General features: G+C 41.5%; 1 protein-coding gene across 2 annotated transcripts; it reads left to right on the top strand.

Moving 5' to 3' along the window:
- The first annotated feature begins 944 nt into the window (after positions 1 to 944).
- Positions 945 to 19,802, top strand: SPTY2D1 (SPT2 chromatin protein domain containing 1). 2 transcript variants are annotated; one of them, XM_066320869.1, is made up of 6 exons: positions 945 to 1,051; positions 9,976 to 10,090; positions 11,545 to 13,110; positions 14,602 to 14,758; positions 14,887 to 14,964; positions 16,195 to 19,802. In XM_066320869.1, the coding sequence occupies exons 3-6, from the start codon at positions 11,622 to 11,624 to the stop codon at positions 16,289 to 16,291; spliced, it is 1,821 nt and encodes a 606-aa protein (XP_066176966.1). In that variant the 5' UTR covers positions 945 to 1,051; positions 9,976 to 10,090; positions 11,545 to 11,621; the 3' UTR covers positions 16,292 to 19,802. The 2 variants fall into 2 exon arrangements, with proteins under 2 accessions (XP_066176966.1, XP_066176965.1); XM_066320868.1 differs by lacking the exon at positions 945 to 1,051 and adding an exon at positions 1,073 to 1,219.
- Positions 19,803 to 20,922: the final 1,120 nt, after the last annotated feature.

The raw sequence follows: 20,922 nt of genomic DNA, 5'->3' as shown, positions 1-20,922 counted from the left end.
TGCACAGTTTTCTGCTTTGTCAGACTTAAAAAAATATTTAAACATACACACACAGAGAGCATTTTGTTTGGCCACTCTGCTGGCCAGCACTGCTCCTGGGAGCCCTGTTTATCCAGCAGTATTCCTGCTGCTGGGAGCGCACAAGTCAAGTAACTGTGACACCCCTACAAGCCAAGCACCAACTTTGAAGTCTTGATAAGCCAAGAGAGATTGCTGAGGAAACTTAATCCATATTCCTGGTTTGTTACAGGATTTCTGCCTAGCTGCTGGGCACTCAGGGACGAACTAGCAGCTGGGAATGCAGGAGGGACGGGGGCAGGTGTCAGGGTGTGCTTGGAGCTACTGGCCACGGCTCCCAAAGGCTTTTTCTTTTCGAAACCCCACGATTCTCACTGTCACTGAAAGACGAAGAGTTGCTATTGGAATAAAGAAGTAGGAATTTTTGATGTTTTATTGACACATCCCCATGCCGGGATCCGGGGTGGTAATTGCAGAATCACAGAATGGATTGGGCTGGAAGGGACCTTAAAGATCATCTAGTTCTGACCCTGTTGTGGGCAGGGACACTTTTCTCTCTACCAGACTGTCAAACCCCATCCGATCTGGCCTTGGCCACTCCCTGGGATGGGGAACCCACAATTTCTCTGGGCAAGCGGTCCCGGTGCCTCGCCACCCTGACAGTAGAGAATTTCTTCGCGACACCTAATCTAAACCTACTCCCCGTCAGTCTTAAACCATCAGCCCTGGTCCCGTCACTCCATGCCTCGCCAACAGCCTCTCTGAAGCGTGTCAGGGGCGAAGCCGAGATGGGCGGAGGACACTCGGCGCCAGCTGTGAGCGGGGGGCGGCGAGGAGCGCCGGCCGGGGGCTGTCCCCGCGGTCATATAGGGCCGCCCCCGCCGCCGCCCCGGGCCCTGCCGTCCCGCGGGGCTCCCGGCACACAACTCCCGGCACACAACTCCCGGCTCCCGCCCCTTTCCAGCCCCGTTTCCCGTGGCGAGGCTCCGCCACGGGGGAAGTGACGCGGGCGCCAGGCGAGGCTATATAAAGGGTAGGCGGCAGCGGGCGGAAGCGAGCGGGGCCGAGCGGGCGGCGGGCGGGGGGCAGCCGGCGGTGCGAGCGGGGCGGCTGCCGCGGCCCCCCGTGTTCCGGCCCGGCCATGGATTTCCGCAACATTCTCGTGATGGCCTCGGAGCAGCAGGGGCTGAACGCGGTGCCGGTGAGCCTGGGGGGCTGCCGGGGGGCGCGGGGGCGGTGGCGGTCGGGCCCGGGCAGGGCCCCGCGGCCGCGGGAGCGCTGCCCGCCTCGGCCTCGGCCCCCGCCCGGGCAGCGCCTGCCGCCGGCCTCTGCCGGGCCTTTCGCCTCGCCGGCCGGGGCCGCCCGCTCCTGGGGGCTGGAGAAGGGCTGTGTGCGGGCAGGGGCGAGCGGGGCCCCTTCTGTCAACAGGTGCCGGCACCCCCCGGCTGGAGCGGGCGGCCGCGGCTGGCGCCTCCGGGTCCGGCAGCGCCGAGAGCCCGGGAGCGCAGCGCTGCTGCGGGGGAAGGCAGTGGCTAAAAGCCGGCTAAGTCCTTTTGTTTGCTCTGAAAACACAAGTCTGCCACGTCTCAAGTGCGAGTTGGAGACAAAGTGACAAGTTTTGGGTGAATGGGCTGCGTTGTCCGAGGTCTCTGTGTGCGCCGAGATGGGATAACGTGTACCAGGGCCGTGGGGAGGATTGGCGGCAGGCATTTACTGTCTTGTTCATGTTGTTCGGAGGTCTGTACTTCAGCAGTTTGTGTTTCAGTTCGAGCTATCAGTAACATGTGAATTCCATATGAAATAAGCCCCTGACTTTCCTGGATGAAGTCTGGCAGGAGGAGGAGCACGTGGCCTTTTCGTGCATTAATATCCTGGGTTCCATTCCTCTGGGAGGACCCAAATTATAAGTCATGCGTGCTTATTTGGATAAAAAAATATTTTCTCCTTGGTAGCCACCAGCTAGTGAGACACTTGTTCTGTTTGCTCTTCAACAGAGTGCCAGAATTCTGTTTCTACTAGTTTACTTAAACCCAGTGTAAATGAGGGATAGTTGTTTTTAGCAAAAGCTATGGGAAAACCAGAAAAAACCCTACTCTGTTGTACAGCGTCTTCATTTTGGTAGTGTCAGAACTAGTGAGTATCTCGTTGTCTCTGTATCATTAGTAAAACTTCGGTAATGTTCACTAATATTGTGACCAGTTGATAATATGTACCGACCATATGGTAGATGTGATATTAATCAGATTCCACTGTGGGTTTAAAATCTTTAAAAATCTACTTTTTTTATATTTAGGCATATTTAATTTGTCTCTGCTCCTACATAGGAATCTGCTTCATAACATAAATAATATAATAACAAATACAGAAATACTTTACGATATTTAAATGTCCATTTGATCAGTCTTGAGCTGTTTCAGTAAGTTGATACTGGGTTGTTATAATTTTTATTTTAGATTTTTAAAGCTTCTCTTTACATTCTCAGTTTCCCCATGCAGCTTTACTGTGTGGGCCACTGCTTTTTTGTCACAAGTAGTTTTAATTCATGATGATGAATTGATAAAATATCTGCCATATTCTCCATTGCAGATGTGATGGTGGAGGGAGGGGTTCCTACTTATTGTGCAATGGATGAAGGTTTAGCTACTCTTTTTAGAAAAGGCAGCATTAGTATTTGCTAATTCCTGATTAACTCATGGAGTGAGAGTGCAATTGAATCCATAGTTGAAACAGTTTGGTTTAGCACATTAGTGGTGCAGCTCTTAACTCTGAAGTTGGCCCCAGTCTCTGAGCAAAGGCAGAGCTGCACTTGGCACTGCCTGAAGCTATTTGCAGCTGCTGGGCTTTAAAAGAGAGCCCATGGAGATTTTACAATCACTGGACATCTAAACAACTCCACTGCATTAAAGCTAGTACATTAAATGTGTTTATATAAGAAGAATATAATTATTTTTAAATACTTTTATTAAAAACACTATATAGACTAATTACACATTTATTGGTATATAAAATTACCAGGTTTCTAGAAATGTTAGTTCCTGCATTAATGAGCTTATCCTCTGAATTTCTCTGAGAATTTTGTTTTAAACTTTATGGTGCACCTAACTAAATATTCCATGCCCTTTGTAATGTAAAACAATGACATGAACAAATAGTGTGTATTTTAAGTCTATATAAATATATATATACACACTATACACTTTGTACTATTCAGTTCAAAGTGGAAACTGTATAGAAACTCTAAGGAATAATGTGGCCTTGTAAAAGAGGGGCCTGGATAAAGCAGATATTACATCATGTCCCTGTAAAAACGAATCTGCTTGTTCATCTCCCTATGGAAATCCAGAATCAAAAGGAACATTGCTGAAATCAGCCTTTTGGTGCCCTGTTAGTTGCATCAGGTTTTGTTTCTAAATAAAACACTACATATATGAACTACTGTCTAAGCTATTAATGATGTGCTGCTAATCATCTTCACAGCAGTTGCTGAGTAGAGCCCCAGGTTTTATCATCTAATATTCCATAGGGGTTTCTCTGTTGTATCTTGTTACCTGTGTTCGTATTAGCAGTTCATTAGATTTTCAGTGTGCTCTTGCTTTGACTAGACATGGTAACAGTTAAGAGATATAATGTTGACTTTAGAGAAGTTTAAATACACGGTGTCACTCTTTTTGGTGAAATTGGTATACTGTGTTATACCATGTGTTTCACATAACATGGTGGAGCCCTTTCAGATATTTTTATCGTAGCTGTTCTTTAAATTATGGAATTTTACTGCAGCTTAAAAAACCCCTGAGGACAGTTGGAAATAAGTAATTATTTTATTTCACCTTAATTTCTAATAAATTGTTAATAACAATATAAACATCTCATATTGCTCCTAATTCCTTTTAACTGAGGGCGAAACTTTGGTGTACAGAATTTACAGAAATCCGATACAATTTAACCACAAAGGGGTGACACAAAACTGAAAGAGCTCATCATCCACGTCAGCATTTGTGAGGTCTCACTTTAAGTTACACTGATACAAAGCAGCCTCCAGTGAAGCTGAGTAGCCACGAGGAATTCAATCTATTTGTGAAGTGGAACACTAACAGAATCCCAGAGTTTGTTCAGAGGACCTTGGGTTACAGAGCCTGCCCATTGAATTCTAATCTACGAATTATCGAGCGTTTGCCCACGGGCGAGAGAAGCTCTGCATGAGGAATAATGGGAATGGCTGTGAAGTGCAGATTGGTCCTACAGCAGCAAACTCCCCATCGATCGATGTGTGTGCATTTATTGTGTGCTTAAAACTTGCCTCAAAACAGGGCCTAAAATTCTTTGGATTGCATCAGCCTCCCCAGGAGGAACTGCAGGATACTCAATGGGAAATGTTGGCAGGGATGAGGAAGGCTTTTGCTCTCGACTGACCTGATAGTAAAGTTCCAGACTGTCGAGGTTTAAATGCTGACTAGGAAAATTTCCAGCTTTTCCTATTACTGGTCTCTTTTAACAAAAGCAGATGAAAATGAAGACCACAATACCGTGACAGAAAGGAAAGCATAAAGTATCTGGCTTTGTGTTTTGTTTAGTTTTTTTGGGTTTTTTTGGTGGGGGTTTTTTTGTGTTTGTTTGTTTTTGTTGTGTGAAGCAACTTTTAATAGAAGGAATCCCTGCATTTTTTCCAGCTAAGGGTTCTGCTCGGGTGTTGTTCCGGCAGTTCGCAAAATTGGAAGGAAATTTTTGCTTTTTTAGGAATGAAATGTATGGACCTGTTGAATTGAATTTGGGAGAAGGAGAATAGTGTGAGCTGATAAGCTGGGTGTTTTATCTTTCTCTTGGTAGGAGTTGTTAGAACCTGAAGTGAAGCAAATTTAAGCATGCTTGTTACCTGCTGTTTACTTTGTCACAACCAGAAGTTGAAAGCAGCAGTTGAGAAATGATGGTGTGTGAGTTCTAAGAGCCTCACTGCAGACTCAGCTGCTGGGAACCCCGTGGTGAATCTGTAGCAGAAGCTTTGGAAATACCAGTTCAGGATGAAGGGCAGTGAACACAAATGGCCACTTACAATGTGGAAAGCTGCCTTCTGAGGGACTGGCATTGCCAGAGAAGTGACACAGACAAGGATGTATGTGGTGGGTCAACCATTCCTGATGTTCTCAGAAAGATATACCCTGAAGAATATTTAAAATTCTTGGAAAAGGAAACAGGGACTTCTCATTGGAAAAGGTTGCATGTCTTGGCAAATACTAAGGAAGAACAGGTAAAGTGTTGTAACGTGCCAGTGAAAAACAACCAAATAAGAGAATCTCCACTGCCTGTGAGAGCCCCTGCAAGTTGCCTGCAGTGGGTAACACAAGTGGAATTGTCTTTGCACTGTATGTGCAAGCCCATTGCAGTAACTGAGCTGCACAGGTGCTCTGTTTGAGAATCAGGTTTGGCAGAATTGATCACTTGCATTGATCTTGCATCACCACCTGTGTAAATATTGACCACTGTTAAAGGCAGTTGTACTGTGTTATTTCTGTCTGTGCTGGTGTTTGGTCTAGGCCCCTTGGGGCTTCATTTGGGCGCCAAAAAGTTTACAGTTATTTTATAAATTCTGTTTTACAGTCCAAGATTTGGTACTTGAATGCTGACATCAAAGTAGCTAATATTCTGTCAGGATCATGTGCCACATTTTGAAGGAAGTCAGTGACTTCAGAGCAAAAAATCACTGTTTACAGCTCGAATAGTGCAGTGTTCTGGGAACAGCTTGACCTGCTCTTTCCTAAAGGCTAAACATTTCTATTCCTCTGTTGATTTAACCAACTTAGCAATGGTTATTAAAAGCCAGAATAGTGCAGCTGCTGTTTGGATGGTGTGGTGACTTGTGCTGGCTTATTTTGCCTGCTTTACCAGCAGTCAGATGGATGTTCATTTACACTGTATATAAAATACTTTATTAGTGTTTGCAGAACAAGTGTACGGTTCAGTGCTTTTAAAAAGGCTACACTTCAGCAGGTCATTTTTGCTATTACTGAAAGAAGGTGAACAAAACTTGTATCAGCTATAGTAAAGAAAATGGTTTTTCATTTACGCATTGTTTTGCTGTGTTTTCAGTTGTTAGTCAGTATTAAGAAATGCTACTGATAGGAAGACTTAATTAAAATTTTGCATGATTTGTCATGTTAGCGGCAGTCAGAAAAGAGCTTGTCTGTCAAGCTACTTTACAAACCTGCTCCTGGATAGGGCTGTTGGTCACAGTGCAGCAAAACAAAGCCTAAAAACTGCTTCCCCATCACTTTAATTCTTTATAATGTTTCCCAGCGGAATAGATCAATCGACATTTGTCCCTGCTGTTTAGCAGTTTTCAAAGGTGCTCCTTAGGTGCAAAATCATTTAGGTTGGAAAAGATGCTTGAGTCCTACACAGTTTTTAAAATAGAATTTTCAAAACTGAGAATACAGTTGAGATGCAATAATTAAATGAAGCTTTGCCAAATTAGGTTACCAGTGGCCAAACATGATGTGTTTAACTTTGTCAGATAATTTACATAGACATTATAGTAAGATGATTGTACTACAAAGTACTGCAAATAATTTCTAAGGTACTAATTTGCTTCAACCTGTTTCTGGCAGGATTTTGACTGATAATGGGGGGGATTGCTTTGCCTCTCTGTCTGTTGCAGTTCAAATGGAGTAAAGCACATTTCTTTGGAACATACCCCACATTTGAGCAGAAGCTGAGAGGCGATGCTGCATCACGGTTTAGGTCTCCTGAGCAGTCGAGTCCTGGAGCGCTTTTGGTGCAAACAAGAAAATTGTTTCTCAGGTCGTGTAAACTTCCTTGCAGAGAGGTGAAGCTCAGTAAATGAGCTTGGCTGGAGTAGGTCTTTAATGTGATGAGGTGACATGGCAGGCTTGAATATGCAATGTATGTGGATGCTGCACCTTTGTAATTCTGCCCTGGTCATTTCAGAAACTGCTCAAGGAGCCTACAAGTGGCTGGTATTGTAGCTGCCCTTCTTGGAGCCAGTTTTGGATGCATTTTAGAAATGAGCCTCCAAACCTTGTTTCTTAGCACATGTCTATTCAAGCTAATTTATGGCTTTGTGTGTTAGTAATTAAAGTGATCCAAGTATCTATTCATGTGCTGCTGATCAATGAATCAGAAATGAGAATGAGGGCTTCCATTGCATGATATTGACGTTTGTGGGGAGTTGTGCTGCCAGCCTGCCTGATTATTGCTTCTAAAACATTTGGATGTAGGTTTCCTTACCAGTTATTTTATTTTTATTATTTTAGTTAAGTTTCATAAGGCTTCATGAAGACAAAAAGATATTTATAGAAATGCTGACTTGTGTGGCTCATTAGTAATACTTTTTGTGTCTTTTTTCACATTTCTTTCATTTGGTGAAGATCTTAATGTCTCGTGTGGGAGATCTTGATTTAGATTTTAATCTATTGGCTTACTTCTGAAATAAACAGAAAACCCACCCTCTCAAACCTCAGATTTGGGTTTGTGTTTCTTTTGTTCCTAAATGTATTCTGCCTTCCTTCTGCTTCTGGGTTAAACTGTCTTCTATTGTGTTTCTTTGCAACTCTTTCTCATTGCTTTGTTTTTTCTTTTGTATTTTGTTTGTGGGAAGAATTTTTTAAAAATTCTTTCTCCCGTTTTAGGCACAGCCTCGTACATTTGTGAAAGGCAGTGTCTGAACAGGTGTAGCACATTAATGTGGGTCGTTGTTATAGAAGCCAGTAAGAGGCACTTGGGCACTTAACATTGATTTAAGTAACATTTATTGGATATAAGAGAAGCAAAAAAGTGGGTAGCATAGATAACTTTACATCTGTTCAGTTGCTGGAACCCCAGGTTGAACAGCACTGAACAAACCTTTAGGCATGGCAAGCTAAGCAAATCCTGTCTGTGGTGCATGTAATCAGTGTTGTAGTCTTTAGAGCTTTTGCAGGATGTCCTGGGAAGTTAATAGCACAGTTTATCATTTCCTCTGCCAAGGAAAAGGATGCTATATGAAAACGTGCAGCTTCAGCTCAGGATATAATGAGATACAAACTCACAGAATAGGAGCCATTAAAGGGGATCTAGTCCAACTCCCCTGCAATGAGCAGAGACATCTTTAAACAGATCAGGTCACCCAGAGCCTGTCCAACCTGAGCTTGAACGTCTCCAGGATCTCATGGCAATCTGAGCCAGTGTTTCACCACTCCCATCAAACAACTTCAAGTCAGAATCCACCCTCTTTTAGTTTAAAACCAATACCCCTTGTCCTATTGTTACTGTCTTTGCTAAAAATTGTCCCCGTCTTTCTTATGAGCTCCCTTTCAGTACTGAAAGGCTGCAACAAGATCTCCCAGGAGCCTTCTCCAGGCAAATTACACCATGTGCAAGTGCTGTAATTGCCAGGTGGGGGCTGTGTATTCTGTCACAGTGCTGAGGTCACACTGATCTCGGGTGATAAGCAGAGTGCAGGCCTACACCAGTTTCAGGTTAACTGGTGTGTGGATCACTAACTCCTTGATTTACAGCTGTTTTGTGTTTAAGGTCATTGCCAGCAGGAGCTAAAATCAGTATTGTTGGTTTTACATCAGCCTATTAATTATGCTGGTGGAGCCCATTCCAATTTTGGGAGTGATTCAATTTTTTGAGTTGATTTATCTATTTTTGCTGAACTAGGTAACCTGAAACTGAAATTAGTGTCTACAAGCAAGCTGAAAATGGAGCTGTAAACCTGCAGTCTGCAATTGAATTGACTCTGGCAGCTTGGACTGTAGTTTGCCTTTGGTTCCTCTTGGTCAAAGACTCGGGCTGAACTGCAATACTTTTATTCCGTTACTGATGCAGCCATTGCTTTCCTTATTAGTCCAGTGCATTGCACTCATTCTGTTTCCCTACCTGCCTTCTGGTTTCCTGTTCATTCCAAAAGCTGAGTGAGCTCCTTTTGTGGATGAGTGGAATGTAGTTCACTCAAAAGACAGGCAGCAATGTATTTTGAGATATAATAATGATCTGGCAATTCAATGGAATTTAACAAAGTTGAAACAGTGTCACTGTTTGTCACTGTCAAACAGTGGTTTGACAAGGTTTAATGCAAGGTTGATATTATTATTAATTAATGGAAGAAACATATGAAAAAGGAGGTTGACTTCAAATTCATTCATTTATGAGTTGAGTGATTCTCATGGACTGCCAATGCAGAGAGCAAGAAGGACAGTCCTGTTGAGTCACAAGGTTCTGAGTGGAGTCCTTGCTTTCCAAACTCAGTTTGGAGTCTAGGAGTGGCTGGATCCATTCTTAGTCTCAGGCTTGGTCAATGGCTTATATCTAATGGAATTGTAATAGTATGGGCTGGACGGATGAGTAATGTTTCATACTAGTAATGCAACATCCTCTGTCACCTGCTGAGGATCTGTTGTGAGTAAGGAGTCCTGCCACCTTGGCTAAGGAAGGATCTCTTAGTTTCAGGTAAGGAATTTCTAACCCTGAGAGGCATCCCTGCTCAAGGGGTCACCTGGCATCCAGTTAAGCTGCAGTTCAGGCAGAGCTCAAATCAGGCCCATCCTGATGGCAATATTTATTGGCTTAAGTAGTTGGCTGCTGGCCAGTGGTACAGACAAGACAGATGTCCTTGTCTGTGTTTTGTTATCTTGTTCTGGACTGTGGTTATCTTGCTCTTCTGATGGCTGTGAAATCACCTTTCAAAAAATTTTTCAAGACCGCTCTACTCCCTTGGACCAGGCACTTCCTAGCTTTTAAGTTTCTCCCAAGGACTTGGGGCTGGTTGCTCCTTAGTCAGCCTGAAAGTAAACTGGGAGTCAAATGTATCCAGCACAACCCTCAGTTTCTGTGGGAATTCATTGTTTACTCTGTACCATCTCTGTGCTTAAGTCAAGTATAGGACTGTTTCACAACTCCACAGTTTTACAGATGATTTTTGCATTTCTTAACTCCTCTGACATATTTCTTTGTTCGTTGCAGAAAAGGTACAGTTTGGCTGTTGGTCCTCCCAAGAAAGTTCCCAAAGTCAAGGGTGTAGAGTCTGCAGCAGTGCAAGCATTTCTCAGACGACAAGAAGAAGAAAAGAGAAAAAAAGGTAAAAGTACAAAACCTCTCCTATGGGAGACTTTCATTTATTCTTTGGTGCTTGTCACCTTATTCAAAATTCTTGCAAATACAGCTGCACATCTGTTTCTGGAATTTATGCATAGACCTGATGCTGAGGGAAAGCTAGAACAAAGTAAGGACTGAGGACATTTGCTTGCTTACCTAAGTAGTTAAAATATTAATTAGCTACATTAAGATTTGTGGCTGGATATGAAGAAAGCAGTTAAGGTAGAGAGCAAAGAACTATCTCACCTTTTGTTAGCTTAACTTGGAAAAGCTTCATCTGTGTGAAAAAAGGAAAGAGTAGCCATTGTTGTATCTTAATCTAGTGTATCAATACAGTGAATTTTAAAGAGTCTCTGAGACACAATTTCTCCACTTTTATATTTCCTTTAAATAGCCTATGGAATAAACCAGTTCTGCATTGCTTCTGATGTGAATGTTTTGTTAAAGGTAGCCAAATATGATGGACTGGATGGCCCAGGTTATTCCTCCTCTCCTGGGCCAGTCATGAGTCTGTTCCTTATCCCTGCTACCGGGTCCAGCCAGAAGCAAGACTAAGCATGAATTCCACATGGGGCATGCTGGCACAGTCTGTGCTGTCACTGCCCTTGACAATAGAGTAACACAGACAAGGAATGGCCCCTTTATAGGCACCCAAAGTATGCATCGCCCAATCCATTTTCTAGAAATTTTTACTTTTTCTGAATCTTTCTGTGGGGGTATTTAGCCCCCACTGCTTGGTCTGTCTAATATTTGCCATTTAGATGTCTCATTCACCAGCTAGTTCAGCCTGACTCTTGTCAGCAGATGACAGACACAAGATAGAGAGCATACTTATGCAGAAAACAGCTAAGCCAGAACAGAAAGGATATAGGACAGACTGTGGAGATAAAACCCTGTGCCCTATCAGACTTGTGTAATGACCAGCTGCTTGCTTATCTGTGTTCAGCTGCTTTTGTCTCCCCTATATCTCTCTACACACCCAGACACACTTTGTCAATTTGCCAGTTCTTATCCCCCCAGTACTCTTATTCCCTCCCCTTCCTCAACTTCTCTCAAACATTTGGTAGTAAGTTCTGTACAGTCTCAAGATGCTCTTGCTCAGTCACAGAACTCCCTCTTTACAGAGAGATCCCATAACTTCTGTACATTTTTATACAAAGGTTCTCCATAATTTTCACAGCATCCTGGAAAGCTGCTTCCCCTAAAAGTCCTGAGTTTTGTTATAGCAGTATTTCACTCAATTGCTTGCCTTTGTTGGAGCAGCTGGCACAGATGGATTAGCCTGTCCTGTTGGCAGACCTGGGGTCAGTTTCTCATTATTTTGGATAGCTGTTAGCCAGATATCCTTAAGGTGCTGTCCTAAGTGGTTTGTTAGTTTGGAAAATATTGAAATAAAAAGTAGTGCTTTTGCATAACTTTCTCCTGGTTTTCTTGCAGCACTGGAAGAAAGAAGGAAGAAAGAGCAGCTCTTGGCGAGGCGCATTGAACTGAAACATGACAGAAAGGCAAGAGCTATGGCCTCACGAACAAAGGATAATTTTTATGGCTATAATGGTGTTCCTGTTGAAGAGAAGCCTAAAAAGAGGAGGGCTTGTGAAAATGTTGCTCAGGCCCCAGAGGCCGAGTATGCAACAGAGGATGAAACTGAGCAACTTGAATACAGTCAGACAGAATCTGAGCACGAGCAAGAAGACTATGAAGAGAAACCATCCAAAGCTGCAGTGAAACCAAAGGCACCTCCCAAAACTGCACCAGCACCTCTGAACTTTGCAGAGCTCTTGAGGCTTGCTGAAAAGAAACAATATGAACCGGTTGAAATAAAGCCAGTGAAAAAGGTAGAAGAGAGGCCCAGAACAGCAGAAGAATTGAGAGAGAGGGAGTTTTTGGGACGCAAAAACAAAAAACTAGAAATGCATAAGAAAAGTGAGAAGGAGATTAAGCCTACAGGGATATCCAGTTCTTCAAAAAATCTGTCTTCTCAAAAACCATCTGTAAACACAAAACTTAATAAAAGCTCAGTAGATAAACATTCCACATCTAAAAGCAATGTGTCGCTTTCCATGGGTGGTATTGATAAGAAATCCAAAGCACCAGCATTGACTGAAAAACACCCACGGTCGTCATCTTCTTGCAGACTTGATCAAATGGAAAAAAACTCACAAAATGGTTCCTTAAAAAGCTCTGCTGCTAGCAGTCATAATAAATTACCTGTCAATGGCATTAGAAAGTCTGGCTCAAGCTCTCACATGCCACCTTCAAAACCCATGGCCAACGGGGCTCAGAGAATGCCATCTGCAAAAGAATCCAGCCTGAAAAAGTCTCCCCACGCAAAACCAGGAAAACCTGCAACCCTTCAACCTGGAATCAACTCCAATGCAAAGCGATCCGGCAGCAGCTTAGGGAAGGGAGGGCCTGGACATCCCGGGGGTGGTTCAAGTGCAGGGCCGGGGCGATCGAGCAGCAGTTCTGGCGTGGGACCTGGAAGGCCGGGGAGCGGTGTCAGCCCAGGGCCCGGGCGACTGGGCAGCAGCTCCGCCACAGGGCCCGGGCGACCGGGAGGAGGTGGCTCAGGCCTGGGGCCGGGCAGGCCCACGGGCACCTCAGGCACAGCACCGGGGCGGCCGGGCAGCAGCTCAGGCGCGGGACTTAAGCGACCGGGCGGCAGCTCGGGCACCGGACCGGGGCGGCCGGGCAGCAGCACAAACATAGGACCAGGGCGGCCGGGCAGCAGCCTGGGAACAGGACCAGGAAGGCCAGGAATCAGTCCAAGCACAGGAGCCAAGCGCCCAGGCAGCAGCCTGGGAGCAGGACCAGGGAGGCCGGGCATCAGCACAAGCGCAGGACCTGCGCGACCAGGCAGCAGCCCGGGCACAGCTGTGAAACCCAAGTGTACTGTTGTGTCAGAAACCATTTCTTCTAAAAACCTTGTCACAAGACCTAGCAATGGACAGATGAACGGAATGAGACCTTTTCCAGGGCATAGACCTGTGCTTCATCCACAAGGTATGCATTCATAGAACAAAGAATTTTCTTTCACTGTTACGGTGTAACTCTAACTGGCAACTAAGTATCATGCAGCTGCTCTCTTGTCCTGCACCCAGTGGGGAGAAGAATTGGAAAAAACCCAAGTGAAACTCTTATAAGAACAGTTTAATAATTGAAGCAAAATTAAATATAGCAGCTTTTAATTTATTTTATTTATTTTTACCTATGCTTGTAATTTTTGAAATACAGGTGGGTGTGAAATATCACATGAAAGAAAACTGAGCAGGCTGTGATGGATACTGCTATATGAATGCTGTTAAAAGGAAAAGAATTTAAGGATTTGCTTCCAGCATTGCTTAATAGTTGGTCTGTAAAACTTTGTAGTGTCTTAAATAACAGATGCTTGAAGGGCTGGATGAAAAATCATTCACAGGTTTTTGTAGGCAAATCTGCGGACAGCTGGGACAAGGAATTCTGCCAACCTGTATATTCTAAAACATGTGGGTTTATTGTAAGGGTCTTGGGTAAAAGGGCCTTGCCTTCAGCCACCAGCCTCAGCTGAAGGGAAGTCCCAAAGAGAGGGAGAAAGCTCTCACCCTGCTGTTCTAAGACAGAAGGGAGCAAGAGAGCAAGGTGACGGGGAAGAGAGCAGGAGAGAGCGAGAATAGGGGTAAGAGTAAGACATAAGAGGTAAGAGCTAAGAGTAGCGGGAAGGAGAGGAGGAAGAGGTAAGAGTGTTACAATATATCTTCTTTTGTGATGAATATTCTAATTTACAAGATTAATTTACAAGATCTAATACAAGACGCAAAATCCTATAGAATCTACTTACAGCCTATAAGAACTACTATATTACCATACTGTGTTACATTTTAAACTCTAAAAACTACTCTTTAGACTTCTGTTTTGCTACATTGACCTTCGGATCCCTTAGCCAGCAGAAAGGTATTGTTCAATCAAAAGGGATTCTCCCTCAGCTAGCTAGGCTATTGTTTTCAGGTTATATAGTAACTAAGACTCAGTATCCTACAACTCAAAGTAAGCTTTCATTTCCATTTCGATTATAGATTTCATATTTTCAGAATCTTTTGCTAAACAATCATATTTATAAGGTTTCCCTGATTCATCTTCCCCAACAGGTTTTAAATTTCAGTGTTTTGGCAGATTTATCTTATCAGTGACAAGCCATTCTAAAAGTTTATTTCTGATCAGGAGCAAGAGTGGAGTGTAGTGTAGTGCCTGGAAAGCCCTGAACAAAGAACAGATATCTGCTGAGTGGTTTCCTCAGGATGCCATTGCTGATACTGATAGGTAATCTCCTCTAGCACAACTCAGAGAGGAAGTATTTCCTCTTGCTGAATTTCTGAGAAATGCTGGTTAACTTGAGGCAAGTTTTCCACCATGAAACCCAGAAAATGGCTATGCCCAAGGTATAGCAAGGAGGAGTACTGTTAAATTGAAATTATGTTCGTGTTATTATTTAATGATTTTATTCTCTCCTGCATTTAGGTCTTGGAAGACCACCTATTAGTTACAAGAGACAAATAGATGATGATGATGATGATGAATATGACTCTGAAATGGATGACTTCATTGAAGATGAAGGAGAACCTCAAGAAGAAATATCAAAACATATTCGGGAAATATTTGGCTATGACCGGAAAAGGTAAGAAAAGTAACAATTTTAAGATACTGCAGAGCAAGCTGTACAACAAGTAATTATTCTTCCTAAGAAGGGATATTAATTAATTAGCTGTTTTTGAATGTGCTAAAAACTGGTGTTTTATTTTTCAGGTACAAAGATGAAAGTGATTATGCCTTACGTTACATGGAGAGCAGCTGGAGAGAGCAACAGAAAGAGGAAGCTAGGAGGTATGGATGGGTTTGAACTTGGACACAAATTGCCAAGTTTGTTTGTTGCTGAAATCAAAGGGCTAAGCTAGTAATTATCCACTCTGCTTTTTACAGCAGAGGTAAATAAGCTTTCCAGTTTTTTTATAAGAAAGCTTAAGTAAAAGATGGATTTCATACAGCCAGTGGTGGATACACTAAAGAAGTCATGTATGTCTTTATCGATCAATAAGAAACAAAACTATTTCATTTCCAAATATTTTTTTTTTTCGAAGTATACGTTTGAGTTGAAATTACAAATTCTTGAATTTGTCGCAAGCATTACAATAGTCTGCTAGTTTGAGGTCTGGCAATGTTATTTGGTTTTATTTATTTGTTTATTATTTATACAGGACATGTGTATACATGTGTCTGTTTCTATAGAAGTATAAAAAGTATGCTGACAAGCTCTTGTAGTTACTGATTTAAATTACGAACATGATATTTTCAATTGGGCCTGCACAATTCTTGTGTCATAAACTGATTCTTTGTTTTTAGATGAGTAGTGGGACAAGCTTTGTGAAAACTGTAAGGGCTTTTTATAGAAAATGCAAATATTCGAATGCATGGAGTCACAAAATTCTTTTGTTGTACTGAAATTTTTGTGGTTATTCAGAAGGTGCCTTGAGCATTAGAAACTTGCATCTTTGGAGTTACCATCAGTGTCCTTATTCCTCCTGGCGCCTGAGGAATATCTGCAGCCCATGGAAAGCTGTAGTCTGTTAAGTGGAGTTAGGAGAAATAAATGGAATTTTAAAGTGATATTGCTGTTAACCAAACTCTGTTGACATCTTAGAATGAGGTTTTACAGAGTTGAATTCCTGACTCACTTTTAACTATACAATGTAGCATAAAGGAAGTGGAGATAAGAAAATTGAGTTAAATTCGATTTTACTTTTTCAATGGATGTGTTTCAGTAGCTGCTTTTTGGGAGAAAAAAGACCTTATGTATTTATTAGTTTTTTATACAATCTCAATTTTTTGACAGAAGTTTTAAATATCTTTTTCCCTTGAAACACTTGATTCTGATTTTATTATTTAAAAAAAGTCTTGCTTTCTTAAAGCTGCATTCATTCTATAATTAAAGAAGATCTTATATGAAATTAATCTTCAAATCAACTGCAGTACTTCTAGCATTTCTTTTCGGGTCTGTAGAAGTAAAGCCTCAGGTGTCCTGAGTAGCAGTGTAATGGATTTAATCTTGTTTGGCAGCTTGAGACTCGGTGTTCAGGAAGATTTGGAAGAGCTGAGACGGGAAGAAGAAGAACTGAAACGCAAGAGACAGTCTAAGAAGCTGAGGACACGTTAACTGACTGATGGTGTTGACTTTGTTCATGTTTCTGCTCCCCTCTGCCTCCATACATCTCTTATTCTACTTCAGTTTCCATTTGCTTGTTAGAGGGCAAAAGAATATTTAAAGGGATAAAAGTACTGAAAAGCAAGGCTTTAGTTTGACCTAAATAAGATATTTATTTTTAATACTTGCCAGGGTTGTTTTTTTATGAAGAAATTAATGCACTAATGCATATTAAATGGAATAAAATTAATAGATGTTTCCATTGATTAAACCAGTTCAAGATGCCAGCAGAAATATTGACTAGCTATGCACTGACTTGGAACTGTGTGGGCCACATACCAGTAAACCAATTTTGCATTCACTTGAAAGAAAGGAATAGCATTCTTGTTCCCTGATATTTCTTGAGACTTGGAGGGATTGCTCTATACCCTGTCTCCCAACATGACCCTCAAAGTGTTCAAATGTCATCTTCTGTACAGCAGCAGCTTGGGTGTAAATTCAGCCACAGCCCACAGGTGTTTAAGGCAATAAGGTGCTGCAGATCTTTTGATTTGAGGACCCATAATAATGATTTAAACCTCTTTATTTCTAAACAGAAAAAGTGCATGTCATTTTCAAACTGTGCAGTGATGGATATGGCCAAAAGATTATGTTGGCTTTTGTTGTGTCTGGAATTCCAGTGGCAGTCTAATTCAGTATGAGAAACACACACCCTGGAAACAGAAATTTCTAGTGTTTGTATGTAACCTGTGCTTTTGGGCTCAAGCATATGCTTGGGGAATTCTTCTCCTGCCCTGTAAATCTTCAGATTTGTTTAACAGCTTCTGCTGCTTTTCCAAATTGTGTTTTTTCTTGCATTAAACATCCGATGGTTAAATTATTTAAAATGTGAAGCGGTCATTTATCTAATTAGCTTTACTGTTCAGAAAGAACATCAGAATTAAGTTCTGTTAGAGTTTGCAGCTTTTCAGTATTAACATTGTGTTAACTAGTTAATACTTGTGATTGATTTCAGCAAGCCAAAAGCCTAAAATAATATGTATAGCAGGAGAGTTAGTTCAGTTACTTACCTTAATGCCCATATTTGCACATTATTTCTAACTATGCACTTAAAGACTGTTTGTTTCAGTAACTGAATTTGTTTACAATCAGCACAGGGTTCATGTAAGTCTATAGGAGTTGCACAGAGACCTGAAGCTCAAATCTGGTGTTGCATCTACTTGGATTTCCCCAAGCTGCCCTTCAAAGCTCACCAGAGTCACTACTCAGCTTTGCCTCAAGCTCCAGGACTCCGGTGGTAGTATCTGCCTTCAGCTGCTTCAGGCCATTACGTTTTAATGCTAGAAATACTTCTAAAAGTACAAAAAGGGCTTTGGGCGTTGGCTGGGGGCAGGGAAAAAGGAAAAATTACCTTGTGGAATAACAACAAAGAAACTTTTCCTATGGGGGCTATTCTTAACAGTGCTGCTTCTAGGAAGCAGTTTAGATAGCAACCTGTAAGGAACAGTCTTGGAAGCTGCTCAAGTTTAAACATCTGATTTTTAATGTAAGAAAAAACAGCTTAGCCTTTTTAAGATGTTTTCTGTCAATGGTGTACCATTTTACCACCTCAGCAAAACACTGATATAAGTTACTGGTATAAATTCTATAGATTCTCAGTGTTAGCTAACATGGAGCCCAGGTGAAGATACCATTGTTGCTCCTCTGTAGTTTCAACTTTCTGTATTTACTAACAAAAACTGTTTCTCAGTGTATGCACTGGAGACCATGTGAGATAGTGTAACTTCACTGTCTAGAAGTGTGTTGTATTCTCTGCTGCATTGGGACCATCTCAAATTTCCTGTGGGAGATTTCTAGAATTACCCATTCAGGACAATGAACTTTGGGACCATGATCAAGTTCTGGATTTGTACTTGTTAATTCTTTTTAGCTGGAGAAAGACTAGAGGTCCATCAACCCAGACAGCTGTATCATCTATGAGCAACTTCCTGCCTGGTTGGGGAGAAAAGGGTCTCTTATGAAGCAAAAGAAATATATTAAGTTGGAATCAGTTCAGTTGGGAAAGAAATCTGCATTTCAGACAAATACAGGTTAAGTAAAACCTGATTATTTCATAATGTTCTGATTATTTAACCATGCAAGATCAGTTAAACTTCTTAATCTGTAAAGCACTTTGTCATTTAGATGGTGACTGGAATGTACTCTGCTAGCCTCCCTAAGACACTGTATAACTTTCTTCACACAGTGATCATTGCTTAGATTTTGTCTATTTCATATGAAAAATTATTCAAGGACACATTTGTAACTTTACAGTCAAGAAGTACTTTCTCATAATTGGCATGGGATGCTGATGGGTTTCCTATTTTGTACAAATGTTTGGCTTTTAATGTGCTTGCATATTTGTTGCATATTTGTATGTCAGCTAGGAAGGAACTAAACTTGTTTTTTAATTCCTGACCTTGTATCCAAAAACCTGTTTACTGTTTGCCAGTTTAATAGTATTCATCTAATTGACAGTATTTCAGTACTTCCAAAGTGCATCTGAATTTGAGGTGAAGAAAAACTGGAAGAATGCTTACATTGGTTTATGAGGATTGGATATTCAGCTAATTGTATTTAAGGAAATTCTGGTTTGGTTTTTAGATTTTTAATTCACCGTTTGACAATGTGCCTTTTTACTAAATTGTGTCAAAAAATAATGAATGTAGGAGGATAAAAAGGTTGGTTTCTGCTATCTCAGATTCTATATACTTAAACTTGAGAGTGTGAAATGACGTACTTTTCATAAAACCCTTCCAGGTCTGGCTTGGATTGCACAATTAAGGTAGCTACTTCTTTACTGCTAATGCTAAATCAAATGAAGGGCACTTTCTATTGATGACTACTTTTTGAAAATTTCTTGTATTTACACTTGAGCTGTATTTCACTTTACAGCAATGATGTCTTTTGGAGGCCAGGGTTTTGCATATCACAGGAAGCCTTAGTGTGCAACTCTGTGCTGTGCTTTAAAATAAAAATCTTTCAAGAAGTATATGAGATCTCTATGGAAATCTGGATTTATTTTTGTGTAAAGCCCAAAATATTGTCCAGGAAAACTAATTTTCTAAATTTTTTTTTTTGCATTTTGTAACATAATCTAGTAGCTGATACCTATTTCTAGATATAGCATATTTCTGGAGACCAAAACATGTCAGAAAGAAAATAAATATATGGAGAGACTGGTGTTTAAATTGTGATGAATGTACTTCTATTTATTTTGGTGAGTGGGTGTGACGCAATATTAAAGTGTTAGTGTGTAAATAAGGCTTCTAGTTTTAGCCAATGATTTTTTTTTTCCTTTGGGGATACCATGTGTGCAGAGTGTCTTTTTACACAATGTGACAAATCAGGTTAAAAACTCATACATAGCTTACCTGCTCTCTGGTGCTGTCAAGGAAGTGTATACTTTAGCACACACCAAATGCATATAAATTTTGCAGAGTATGTATACAATAAATTACAAGCATTAAACATTTTACTGCTATTTCTCACTGGTTTACTTTTATGGAAGATTTATCAGAATTACTTTCTGCTGTTTCCTCTGAGCTCTCACATACAGCAGTGTCAGTCCGGATATTCTCTGAGAATGGTCCTCATGCAGCCAGCAAGAATGTATGTAATGGAGCCACTTAAGCCTTCAGAAAAGATCTGAAAGTCCCTGGTGTCTCCTGCAGTTTTAGACCGTGACATAGTATGTACTTGGAGGAACATGTATTTAGAATAATGTACCCAAGTGTGCCCATTGCCTTTCCTCTTTTGCATTTGAAGTGTTCACAAGCAGCATCCTTCTTGGGTGTCCATATTCCCATGTAAGGAGTCTGAACTCCCTTGATGGCTGTCTCCCCTGGAAGGGTTTTCTGCTTTGATGGTGGAAGTAAATGACTGTTCTGATCAGCTGGTGCTGTGACCCACTTCCAAATGGATGAATGGATACAAACCAGTGAGCTCACTTGCCTTTAGGAGGAACAGCAATGCTTGCACACTCCTGTGCTTAAAAAATAGTCTTTTAAAATATTGCAAATTGCATTTAATGTGCCCTATGAGTACCTTATTTTGAAGGCATGAAATCTTACCTTCTTTGGCACTACCCTGTATTTCCCTTGAGATTTTTAATGTATCTTAATAGCTGTGTTGAGTCAATATCAGCCATTATTTCAAGGCCGAAGTGTTCTGTTCAGGTGGAGGGTGGTTCTACATTGAGTCAATATCTTAACCCAGCCAGTAAAGCTACTTCTGGAAGCAAAAATATTTTATTCAGATTGGGGGGGAGGGAAAAAAAAAGTAATTATAGGTTTCCTTTGTTTGAAGATGGCTTTTCGTTGTAGTTTATTTGGAATAACATTTCAGTTCTGCAAGACAGAACTGCAATTTATTTATTCCATTGATAGCCTCCTCTTACCCCTGGAACTGCGTATGGAAACATTTATTTTTCCATGAGCCTGGGAATCTAAAAAGCCCTTTGGCATACCATGCTCTGTGGAATGAAATCAAGGACAGAGGCCATTCCTGAAGTACTCAAATATGTAGTGAGTTTTAGTTCTGACTTCTGTCCACAACTAATAGTTCTGGTTTTCCACACAACCTGGTGCTTAATTTGCTTTGAG

The sequence above is a fragment of the Sylvia atricapilla genome, chromosome 6 (assembly GCF_009819655.1).
Source record: "Sylvia atricapilla isolate bSylAtr1 chromosome 6, bSylAtr1.pri, whole genome shotgun sequence".
NCBI lineage: Eukaryota > Metazoa > Chordata > Aves > Passeriformes > Sylviidae > Sylvia > Sylvia atricapilla.
Note: the sequence above shows the minus strand (reverse complement) of the source record. Positions and strands in the feature narration are given on the sequence as shown.

Excerpts from the sequence above, each read along its gene's own strand:
- SPTY2D1 (XM_066320868.1), top strand. The coding sequence starts at position 1,160 with ATGGATTTCCGCAACATTCTCGTGATGGCCTCGGAGCAGCAGGGGCTG. Across the intron at positions 10,091-11,544 it reads AGAAGAAAAGAGAAAAAAAG|CACTGGAAGAAAGAAGGAAG; the intron begins GTAAAAGTACAA and ends GTTTTCTTGCAG. Across the intron at positions 14,965-16,194 it reads CAGAAAGAGGAAGCTAGGAG|CTTGAGACTCGGTGTTCAGG; the intron begins GTATGGATGGGT and ends CTTGTTTGGCAG.